The 12,118-nt window shown below is 43.8% G+C and overlaps 1 protein-coding gene across 1 annotated transcript in view; it reads right to left on the minus strand.

The window, feature by feature from the left end:
* LOC147604878 (brefeldin A-inhibited guanine nucleotide-exchange protein 2-like) overlaps positions 1-12,118 on the minus strand; it is a 102,876-nt gene that overhangs the window by 62,249 nt on the left and 28,509 nt on the right. The window contains exons 7-10 of the mRNA XM_086794052.1: positions 6,782-7,290; positions 6,347-6,668; positions 5,659-6,007; positions 309-976 (exon numbers count right to left, since the gene is read on the minus strand). Of these exons, the coding sequence (XP_086650178.1) occupies positions 309-976; positions 5,659-6,007; positions 6,347-6,668; positions 6,782-7,290 (1,848 nt within the window). The remainder of the gene's footprint in view (positions 1-308; positions 977-5,658; positions 6,008-6,346; positions 6,669-6,781; positions 7,291-12,118) is intronic.

The raw sequence follows: 12,118 nt of genomic DNA on the forward strand, positions 1-12,118 counted from the left end.
ATCGTGAAAGATATCACCACACTTCCTGATGTACGGAACTGTCCTTGTACTTTCAGCACACTTCCTGATGAAAACATCAGTCCTTGTACTTTCAGCACAAACAAAAGAAAGATCATGCACAAGAGAACATTCAAAAAACAACTTGAGAAAGGAAGCCTAATTATTGCAACAAAATAATATAACCTTTTGAGCCACATATACTACTTGTGATAGACTAAGCAGAGGAGTAAATAATAAATGTAAATGCCATAGTGAACCGGAAAATAATAATAATGACCACAAAACAGGATTCAGTAAAACAACCTCACCTGCACAAGAAGCAGTTGCACTGCTGTGCGTGATTTCATATCAGACACAGAAAATTGTAATCGGTTCTTAAAGCTACCAGCTGTGTCATCTCTTTCTGTATAGCCAGTCCTAAACCCATGTTGCTGCATGGATCGTGCCACCTGAAACTCTGCACTTTCTACAACCTTGACCAGATCAGGTAATGTCTCTAATGCAGCGTCTTTCAAGGCTGACAAAACCTCTGACCATTTTTCATCTGAAAAAAGGTTCCCTGCATTACTAATCAAGCGGACAAATGCTGCGACACCAATTGCAGCCAAACTTTGATGAGATCTCTTTATGAAGCCAGTCAAGAGATGTAAAATTTTCCCAACGAGTGGGTTGACAACACCGTAGAACTTTACAAACAGGTCAACCACCAGTTGCAAAGCCAGAGTGCATGTCTCATACAACCACGCATCTACTTCTACTTCACTTTGTTCAACATCTCCCTCATCTTCAGGTTTTTGAATAGGAGGATCCATAGCTCTGCGGACAGAATCAAATATTGGGAAGAGAACAGAATCAAAAACACGCTCCCAAAGTCCAAGGGAGAACAAATGTCCATGGAAGCGTAATGTATCAAACAATATATCCAAAGCACTCTTCCGAATGTCAGGCCGGGGATCAAAACTGAGCTCTGACAAGCCTGTAAACCACCACCAGATTACTCTCTCTCTCTCTCTCTCTCTCTCTCTCTCTCTCTCTCTCTCTCTCTCTCTCTCTCTCACCAAAAGAAAGTACACTTCCGCCAAGCACAGAAGAGCTCCTGAGAATAATGATGGAGCAAATAATATCATTGAAGATGCAGCTTGCCGCATAAAAAGAGAAGCCCAAATAAGGCCTCTCACATCTAGCAAAAATGATTTTCGGTCTGGAGGAGCAAAGAAGAAAAGACAATGAAAAAGCAAGAAGAAAAGCTGAAGAAGAAAAAAAAAAAAGAGAGAACAGAGACGTGCGGAGGAACAAAGGGATAATAAGGAAGCCACACGTAAATATGAGGAAGACCAAGACCATCGAGAAGCCGCCGACCGAGAGTTTCAACAAAAACTCAATGAGCCAACAGGGATTGTTTGAAAACTTTAGGACTAAGTTACACCTATCTAGTGCATTCCATCCACAAACAAATGGCCAAACAGAAAGATATAATCAATTGGCCTTTGACGTTCTCAAATCATACTGCCATGACCAGCAGTCGAAATGGGAAAAATATCTTCCATTGGTTCAGGCAATCCTAAATGATACTCACTCATCGAGTATTGGCTAGACGCCGTATGAGGCAGCATTTGGTCGCCGGTTCTCATCTCTTTTAACGAGACAAGTATCACTATCTCTAGAGGCAAACAAGACAACCAAAATAATTTCAAAAATCATTGAGTCAATTAAGGAGCGCCTTGCCAAAGCTCAGGAAGCTTATACCCAGCAAACCAACAAATCCAGACGAGATGTAAACTTTAAGGAAGGGGATTGGATATATCTCCGTATCATGAAGCAACGGCTAAAGCAAGTGAACAAACATTGTCCCAAGCTTTCATTCCGAAGTTTCGGCCCATTTCCCGTCATTCAAAAGTTAGTGATGTCTCTTTAAAGTTACAGTTGCCAGAAAGTTAGACTACGCACAATGTCTTTCATGTTTCTTGGTTGAAGCCATATGTAGGTTCAGCATTGTAGGATGTATCTAAAGAGCAACAACCAGATATGATCGACGAGGCAGAAGTCATAAAGCCAGAACAAATTCTCCTCCACGAATGGAAGCATGGTTCCAGTTGAAGAATACGACAGTTTTATACGAAAGTTGCCAAAAAGTTGGGACTATGCACAATGTCTTTCATGTTTCTTAGTTGAAGCCATATGTAGGTCCAACATTGACAAGCAAATATGATCGACGAGACAAAAGTCATAACGCCAAAACAAATTCTCCTCCACAAATGAAAGCATGTAAGAATACAACAATTTTATACGAAGTTCAAGGACCGAGGAACCCATGAAGCAGTATGGCTGGATGAAGAGTTCTTTCAAGAGTACCCCCAATTATTGGCGGACTACTTGGAAGCCTTGAACCTGCTGCCAAGGTTAAGCAGAAGGGAATGTCACGTGCACCCTACACTGGGGTACACAGTGTCACACAGGCATGATCATCATGTTGCACCTTTTTCTAGGAATATTTGTCGTACGTCATAACCCCATTGTGAGCTCTCAGTCCAGCAACAGTCACACACGAGCTACGTAGGTCAGTCTCCGAGCCATAGAGGTCAATTTGGAGTCAATCCTCTTAACCCACTTGGAGAATTCATCAGATCATTGCATGTAGAAGTCGGCCTTAGCTTAGGTCTTGCATTAGCAAGCATATAGATTCATTAGTAGCTCTATGGGCCAGCCAACCCATAGTATGGCCAGCCCATAAGGGGCAATAAACACGCCATAGGCGACCAAAGGCAGCCAATCGGCAGCCTCTAGGTACCCTTACCTGCAGTCGGCCAGCACTTGGTGCCTCTTGGTATCAGTCAGCCAGCATGGAAGGAGGCAGCATCAGGTCAGCCAGATGGCAATGAGTCGGCCAGGCCTAGGGACAGAAAAAGCCATTAAGCTCAGAATTTAATGCTGTTAAAACAGCATTTTTGTCCATAAAAACAGGCCAGCAGCCTCTAAAACGAACCGACCAGCAGCCTAAAGCATATATAAGCAGGCGCATGAAATCAGTCATATCATTCGGCATTCAGCAAAGTCTTCAGCAGTTAAGTCATCCTATCATCTCCGAGCAATCAGTGAAGCTCCTCTTTAGCATTCAGCCAGCATATGTGCAGTCCTACAGCTATCTGGACTTGCATAAGTGGCCCAAAGAGTCTTCTGCAGTGCCTTGGATTCATGGATGCTCAGCCGATGTACGGTCTTCCTTGTCCTTGCATTGTACAGAATTCTCCAAAGAAGTAATATAAGCAAAAACTCTTGCTTGTAGAGGGGTCCCTTCAGTAGGAAAATTGGGACCCAATACTGTGTCGGCTACTTCACTTCTATTCTCTTCTCTCTCTCTCTCTACTCTATGAATTGGATGCTAAATATCTCACCACATAAAGGTATAAAGAAGGCTCTGTTGTACGTTACCACATAAAGGTATAAAGAAGGCCCTGTTGTGCGTTACCACATAAAGGTATAAAGGCGGCCCTGTTGTGCGTTACCACATTCAACCTCAGTGCATGCAATACTATGGTACCAACCACTTGCAAATGGCAATCACGAACTCTCAATGGTATACTATGGTCCGACCCAGAAGGATTGAGGGAGACTCTAAGAGGGAGAGAGATCATCTTTTACACGGAGACACACCGAAGCCCAAAGAGAGGCCTACCACATGTATCACCGTACCAGTGGGAGTCATCCTACACAAGGGAGACCCACACTTCCGGAGGGGAGGGTGGCGGTAACTATTCAGAACACATCTACAGCCCATGGTTACCATACTCCAGATTCCCAGAAGGATGAGGAGGCATGATTATGTGGGTACGATTATAGGCCACAGAGACGAGATGCATCTGCATCGCCTACGCTATTTTGCCCCAAAAAAAATCACAGTATTCACAGCAGGAGGGAGGCCAATCACCAGACTACATGGAGGCATCGTAGAGTTCTCCAGCCTGGGTGAGGTCCTCCTACTGGGAAACTTCAAAGCAGAACCACGAGTGAATAGTTAATCTCGTGCTTAATATGCATTAATCACCATCTAGGAGTGATTAGTGAATATTAAGAAGATATCAAGGAATTCTGGAGATGTGATTGGATAGTTAGGATCCTCTTAAGTGTAGTATGAAGAATCGAAGGTCAAATCTCATTAAAAATCATTAAGATGATTGATACGGCTTAATCCTTGCTTAGGCATGGATAAAGAAAATTAAGCAATGGATTAAGGGTTTGCTGAATTTAAGGGTATGGACCAGACATAGACTACTAATCGCGGTAGCAAATCAACCAGTTACCACATCATCCGTCTAGATCTAGCTAGACTTCATACAGACCAGACATGGATATCCCCGACTGAGCTTTCCCTGAGCTTCAGTCCTACACAAAAGCATGTCTTGAGGGTCACTGCGGATGGTTTCATTGAGAGGCCCAGTTATCTCCACAGACACATGTCCCAGCCATGAGGATCACAAATTAGTCAGGTGAGGATGCTGTCACAACGCCTTCAGCTTGAGAGAGGAGAGCAGAGGGCATCCCACAAGACAGACATGTATACAGGGTACGTAGTACTGGAGATCAAGTATGAGGAGCATTACATACTTAAATGCCGAGTTTACTATGAGATACGCAGACGCTACCACTGTCTTTTCAAGGAAGGGTTCAGTCCCTTGTCACAAGTGATGCATTACAAAGATCAACAGACTATTGAGGCAGCAGCCCAAGATGCGGAAAACCGAACAGACATCTATCACTGGTCCCCACCAGAGAGCCCCAACTGAAGCCCATACGAGATTGGTGGGGGCACAGAGCTAGACATCCTCGGGGAGTGACCACCCTCCAGACCCACGGCAGGCTGGCACCGTGCACCCAGGGAATCCTTTAAGAGAGTGCACAATCTCTCCAAAGAGCCAGACGCCTTCGCACGAGCAACCCAGACCCTCCACTTGCCAGTTCCAGGTCCAGGACTTGCCTCAGCAATATAACGAGGAAGCCCCACAGCAAAAATCCTATTAGTGGAAAAAACTTTCCCCGCCACAAAAGCCTCTAGTCTATCAGACAATTTCTAGCAGCGTGCTCGGTGGATTCATACTTGAACATTGTCCTACCTCTCCCTCCCACAAAACAAACAGACATCATCTGTTGATTATGTGTGTCCTGCCGATTGTGCAAAACTGTCCTATACTAAGACTGAGTCGTGCAGCTTAACCAAGTTTCAGATGATTTCTCCCTCCTTTACCACCCCATGCAACAATGCCTTAAAAATTCTTGAGGTCAGAATGACCAAAGGCTGATTTGATCCAAGCTCACAAAATCATATGCCTAAAGGAGCTTGAAACTAAGCAAATGTATATCCATCCAATCTAAAGTTCTTATAGGCAGAAGAATCAAGCCATCGACTCTCCACTATTACTCATATTGATTGTAATCTAAGGTGAAGACAGAATAAGAATAGAAAAGCAAATCATCTGATATGATTGAGCTAGTCCTGATCAAATCAATGATGGAATAATTCACAATAAGTAAACATGACTTTTGAGTAAACCCAGAAGATTGCAATTCGTATCTCAAAAATACCAACCCTTACTCACTTACCCAGTACGTATCCATGAGAGAAGATGCAAAGAAAAAAGTGGACAAAAGTCTGATTTGACTCACCAACAAGGAGTGGAAACCAGAAGTAAAGATGGTCATCTTTGTCTGTGAAAGTAGGAGAGTCTGACTTTAGAGACTTGTCTTTGTCTTTCTCCTTGTTTCTCCCAGCAGCACCAAGTTCCCCTTCAGCTAATTTCAGTGCACAAAACCGCAAGAAGGCAATTGCATTCAAGCTCACATCCTGGTTGAATCTGCTGTTTGTAAATGCAATGAGACAGTTCACACAGTCTGTGAAGGTGGTCGTTTCGGTTTCAGTGATATAAGGAAAGTACTCTCTGACAACTTTCTCAATTGTCTCAAAAGCCAGCAGTACAATACTTTTGTGGTCATCTGTTGCAGCTGTGGTGAAGACCTGCAAAAAAGGGCAGTTTTCTTCACTCAAGTTAGCAACCTGCATCTACATTCCTAAGAGTCCCTTCACGTGTATGCATCAGGAAACCAATGGTAAATCCATACTACCATATGCAGATGTCTCATGTACAGTATCTTTCCCATGCCAACCACAGTTCTACTAACACAAGGGCTTCTCAATGAACCCATGCATGCGCTATGACTATGTGTCTAAAGAACTCACATTACACTGTAATAAGAAAAGGATCTATCAATGTCTCATTTCTACTATGGCAACAATGTAAGACACAATGTATGCTTGAAATACTTCAAAAAAAGACTTTATAATGGATTGCATTACCATAAACATAATTTTCCACCCCGACTTCACATTGTTTACTCTAGCTAAAACCATCTGAGAGACACAGCGGATGATAAGCTCTCTAATCTCAACAGCACTGCTTTTCCGCATGACAATCACAAAAGGCTTCATAAACTCATTTTGGAAATTATAGTTTGCAAGCTCTTCCCGTTCCAAAAATTTCATGGCCAGTTGCCTCAGGGAATCCATTGCAAATATGGCAATGGAGAGATTGTCAGAGCAACCAACATTGATGAAAAAGTCCGATAGCACATTCCAAATTCGTGACCAGACCAATCTGATCCTGTTCATATTGAAATGCCTGCATAAACAAATACAAAAGCTATCAAATGCCCATCAAGAAGAGAGACCAAAGGAGCTTTGAAAGAAGTGGATTAAGGGGAAGAATAGTTATGGTAAGGTCAGATGTCCTACGCAATCTCTACAATCTTTGTAAGACTAAAAACCCGTGGATCAGTTGGAGATCGAAGCTCCTCCATGGAGACCTTGCACAATGCCTTCACAAAATCAACTATAGCTTCACTGTTGAGTCTTTGACTTCGCGTGAATATGCGGTTCATTTCAAAACTCCCTATCTGCTCTAGCATGTTCAGGTTCAAAACAAGGTTGTTCATCTGTTCTGTGGTAACAACCCCTGAAGCATGGCCCCCCACACCAGCACTGTCATACGACCCTCTTCGAGCAGCAGCAGCAGCATATTGTAGGCGACCGGGCCCTTTTCTTCGAAGTACAGGAAGGGCAGGAGACTTTACTGCCTGCCTAGATTTTTCTGATTCATTTTGGGGTGCTGCAAAGAATGTTGCATCAGGAGGAGCGCCCTCACCCAAAAGATGAAGATGTTCAAAACGCGAGACACAGGTCAAGATGTGTTCCCAAGCTTCCTGCAGGTAGTTTCCATCTTCATCTGCAATTGAGATAATGGCCTGCAAACAAATCCCCAAAAGAAAAAAGAGTAAACCTAACAGCAGCAATTTCTCTGACTACTGTGGTAAACTGCCCCATCACAGTATTGTTCTGACTAATTTTATTTGAATCTTCATAAAAAACAATGCACAAAACCACCCTGAAGAGGCAAAGAAAATGCCATCATGTTGCCTTAACATTCTTGCACATCATGCAAGTATATACTTCAATATGAATCTAGGGAAGACATTAGCTATTTGAAATAATTTCAGAAGTTGGCAATATCACAAATCGAGAAGTACTGCAGACCAACTCCAAACAACAATGATTCAATCTTCTAGCTGGTAGCAAACCAAATATGGGCCTCCTTATCCCTTCACAGAAAATGTCAAAGCCCCTCTTGTACAATCTACTAGCAGAAATTGTTCATTGATTAATAATTTCAATCCAAACATGCATGTGCCCATTGTCATTTGTGCAGATTAGCTGCTGCACTGTCAGAAGTATTCCCACTATATCAGTGTTCTCAATGAAAAGCTCTTGTGCCAATACCTGTTGGAGTGATACAGCCTTTGATTTGTATTGAAGACAACAAATGCACAAAAGCATCAGGGTGTATGGAGTGTTGCTCTTAGATGTATGTACTCTCTCAATCCCATTTTCCTTCCCTCTCCCTATAAATAAGGGCTCACATTTAACCTTGATTCTTGAGCATCAGAAACATGCCGATGCATCCATTCATTCACACTATCCATGTGGTATCCTTTCTCCAGTACAAAAGTCCTTCTGTTGTCAGCCAAAAATAAGTGTTGCTCTGAGAGAGAGTCTTCATCGACCCATTACTGCACATTTATGTGAAGGTACTGCTCTTTCAGCCCACTAGCATGCAGAGTCAACTCTATTGAACACTTGTCCCACCTGCTTATTAGTATTTTGAGTTCTTAAAATCAACCCAAAAGGATGCGCTCTCCCTGAGTGTAAAAATATGAACGTTCTGTAGCCCCAGCTTTGACTTACTCCAAGACCAGACTAAGAACCAAAATCCTATTTCTCCAAAAAAAAAAAACTGGTGTTTCTAAGATTCCAATGTCATTACATTGACTAATTATCTGTGGTCTGCTATTTCGACAATTTCAAACCCAACCATGGACTTACAATCAGCTATTTCCTTGAGCAATAGTAAAAGAAGAAACAGTGTTTCTTCTTGACACATGATTTTGAAGCCTGTATTCCTCTAATGTAGGCTTCACATTTTGAATCACAGATTCCGAAAAGAAATGTTATTAATGATAATCTGAGGTAAACAATTTTGTCACGTCTTCTGCATGGAATAATCTTTACACAAGATGAGCATGACAATTGTCAAGAGCATACTGCTGAGAATAGGGGTGTTACATGCATTGTGAATGACATCTGATTAAGGCGTACTTTGGTGCTGTTAACTTTAACTCAAGAGAGGAGAGAGGCGAGAATGAGACAATACACTCAATGGATCCCAAGTATTCTGCGTAAGGGCCCCCACCTTGCAGTTTATTTTCTTGTATTGTTAGATAAGTAATGAAGCACAATGCAGTTTATTTTCTTGTATTGTTAGATAAGTAATGAAGCACAATGCTGTGAAAAATGATAATCCTTGAAGTTTGAACCTCTGTGAACTGAGCATGGGCTGTATTTCAAGCTGAATAGGAGGCGCGACTTCTTTCACTAGTGGTCTTTGGTTCAGGCCAATCTATGACTGCTTGGACTTTTGCAGAATCTGGAGAAATTCCATCTTTGGATACCAGAAAGGCCAAGTATTCAACATGGTCTCGGCAGAGAAAGTGCATTTGCTCTTTTTTGCAAAGAGTTGGTGCTTCCTTAGAATCTCAAGAACTTTTCTGACATGAGCTTCATGGTCAGCTGCATTCTTTGAGTAAATCAGAATATCATCAAAGAAAACAAGAACAAAATCATCCAAGTATTCTCTGAGAATGTCCTGCATTAGGCGATTGAATGTAGCTAGGGCATTTGTCAATCCAAACGGCATGACAGTGAATTCATAATGCCCATACCGAGTATTGATGGCTGTCTTCGAGATATCTTGCTCATTAATCCTGATCTGATAATACCCTGATTTAAGATCTATCTTTGTGAAGATCTGGGCTCCACTTAGCCTGTCCAGAAGCTCATCAATTTTGGGGATAGGATACTTATTCTTCACTGTCACAGCTGATTGAGACCTCTGTAGTCCACACAGAGTCTTAGCGTTCCATCTTTCTTTTTCTGAAAGAGAACTGGCACACTCCAAGGTGAAACATTGGGTCTTATAAACCCTTGTTCTAACAGCTATCTAAGCTGTTCCTTGAGTTTGATGGCTTCAAGAACTGGCATTTTATATGTGCGCACGGCTACTGGCTGAGCTCCGGGAGTCAATTCTATCACATGATCTACTCTCACTCACACGGGCTGGTTCCATGCACGAGCGGGCTGCCTGCTGAGCTGGGGAGATCCTGGAAACTATGGGTGCTAAATCCCTGAGAGGTCTGGGAAATTTCTACTGTTGATCTCTACTCTTGTGGATAGCTCAATACACTTGTACTTGAATATCGGAAAATAAAGAAAGGCATAGGGAAGGGCCTTTATATAGGACCACCAGGGACCCCTTCATGGGGTTAGCGGCCATTAGCCTGCTCAACCAGCCCCACAACTGCTTCCCAGCCTGCACCCGGCCTGCCAGGCTTGCCCAATCTACCAAGGGGTTAGCCTACTCAACGAGCCCCACAACTCCATCCTAACCTGCACCAGGCCTGCCCAACCTACCTGTACAGCTCGTCTGCCTGTCCCCGCTATCTGACCTGGCCAGATCTGTCCACCTTTTTCAGGAAGGCTGTTCACACTACCTAATAACTGTTGTTTGGGCTGTCAAATGTCCAGTGCATCCGATGACTAATTCACACTCGGTACAGCACTCAGCTCTTGGCCTGATAAGTCGATTGGACACATGTACAACTTACAATCCAAGCAGGTTATATCGGTGTGCAAGACAATGCACTGACTATTTGTCCTAAGACCTAATATTGATGGCAATTACCGATTGGTCCCTAGACTGAGGCTCACAAAAATGCTCAATGCTCATCACCAAGCCCAGAAGGTTACTGTGCACTTCTGTATAAGTATGGACACGATCGCTCATCAGACTTAGGATGATCAACATGAGCTCATACATAGTCACGAATGCCTTCTTGAAGTGTCTAGGCCTTTTCTGGGAGCCCAAACTAGCTGCCCACTGCCCTCTTGGCCTTCCATCTCCCCCAAAACTAGATCTTTTCGGGAAGAGTACTTGCTGACAATGATGATGTTACTGGCAGCCGAGCTCGTTTGAGGATGGCTACGAGCTCTTGTTGACGTTGGTCTTCTGCTGCTTGTTGACAGGCCTCCCAAGCGTGGAGGCGCTCTTCCGCAAGCACCCATGACGTTCTCATTCTTGGTGGCAGTCTTTGGCTTTCATCAACCTTTGATGCTTAGCTTCCTCCAAATCATCACAGGAATGCAACGATGTTACAAAACAGCCTGGGTCTCCTTAGTCTGTTGGGCTAAGATTGCCTGGGTAGTAAGATTTTGTTGAGCAATGGATTGCAAGCGTGTCGTAAGAGGATCCATGGAAGTAGTGCTAGGGGTAGAGGTACTTGTTGGGGTAAAGGCATTATGCCCACCCTTATAGTGTGTCAAGCCCATAAGTTATAGTACATAGTACACTTAGTACTTTTAATGTACTAAGTGCACTATGTGTACTAGTGCAATATACATGTGTGATAGGGGAGTCACACACTCATCTTGATGAGTTGACTTATCCCCACAACTCTCTCTCTCTCTCTCTCCCTGTTCTTCTCTGTGTATGTCTCCCACATGAATCTCTAACCCTAATCTCTACAGCTGAGCTTTAATTGCTCATTCAACTGGTATCAGAGCAATGGTCATTCCCTCCCTCTTGATAGCATCTCAGGCTGAATTTCAGGCTGTGGAGCAGGTGCTTACAGATAGCATCTTCGGCCAGCATAGAACAGTAAAGCTAGACGGCTGCAGGGTGCCCAGCATAGAACAGTGAAGCTAGACGGCTGGCTTTCAAGCTTTGGGCGAACCTTCAACAAGAACGCCTTTACGCACTCTTCACAGCCACGCGTCAGCGCTTGCAGCAAACGAGGCATTGGTCCAAAAAGTGTAGCGCTACTAGGTGGCGGATAGGTGAAGGGCAGGCGTGTCAGGCGCCTACAGCAACCAGGCGGAGGCGGCGAAGGCAGCGTAGAGGTTATGTGGGCAGATTCGCTACAAGCTGTGCATCCATTCGTGGCAACGTGTAGCGCTGGCCCTTCGCTCCTCAGCACCTAGCGCCGGTGACGAGTTGTGCGCGAAAGCTCCAGCACGACGCTATGTCTAGTTGTGTGCGAAAGCTCCAGCACGGCGCCCGTAGTGCTGGCCAAGGTGTAACAAAAATCCTCCATCTACTGTGTTGCCCACGAGGAGAGCTACGCAGCCTAGCCATCCGTACACGCTCAGCAATCTGCAGGCGCATCAGCATCAACCTACGTGCTTCCCAATAGTGTGGTGCTGCTTCAATAGCCGCACGAGCTGCTGCAAAGGAGTCCTTCATCTGCATTAATACAGCAGCAGCATCATCACCCCTTTTCTTGCAACAAAAAAATCAAAAATTACAAGGTATCTTGCTTCATTTTTTTTTGAGACTTGCAATTGAGCATGTACAATAATCAATTGAGCAGGTACAGGTGCCGAATTGCTCAATTTCTGAGCAAAATTGGCAAAATTGGGTGACATTGGTCACAATCAGGATCAATTTGCAGGAAATTGGATGTC

The sequence above is a fragment of the Cibotium barometz genome, chromosome 60 (assembly GCF_041138505.1).
Source record: "Cibotium barometz isolate CiBa-2024 chromosome 60, ASM4113850v1, whole genome shotgun sequence".
NCBI classification, from domain to species: Eukaryota; Viridiplantae; Streptophyta; class Polypodiopsida; order Cyatheales; family Cibotiaceae; genus Cibotium; species Cibotium barometz.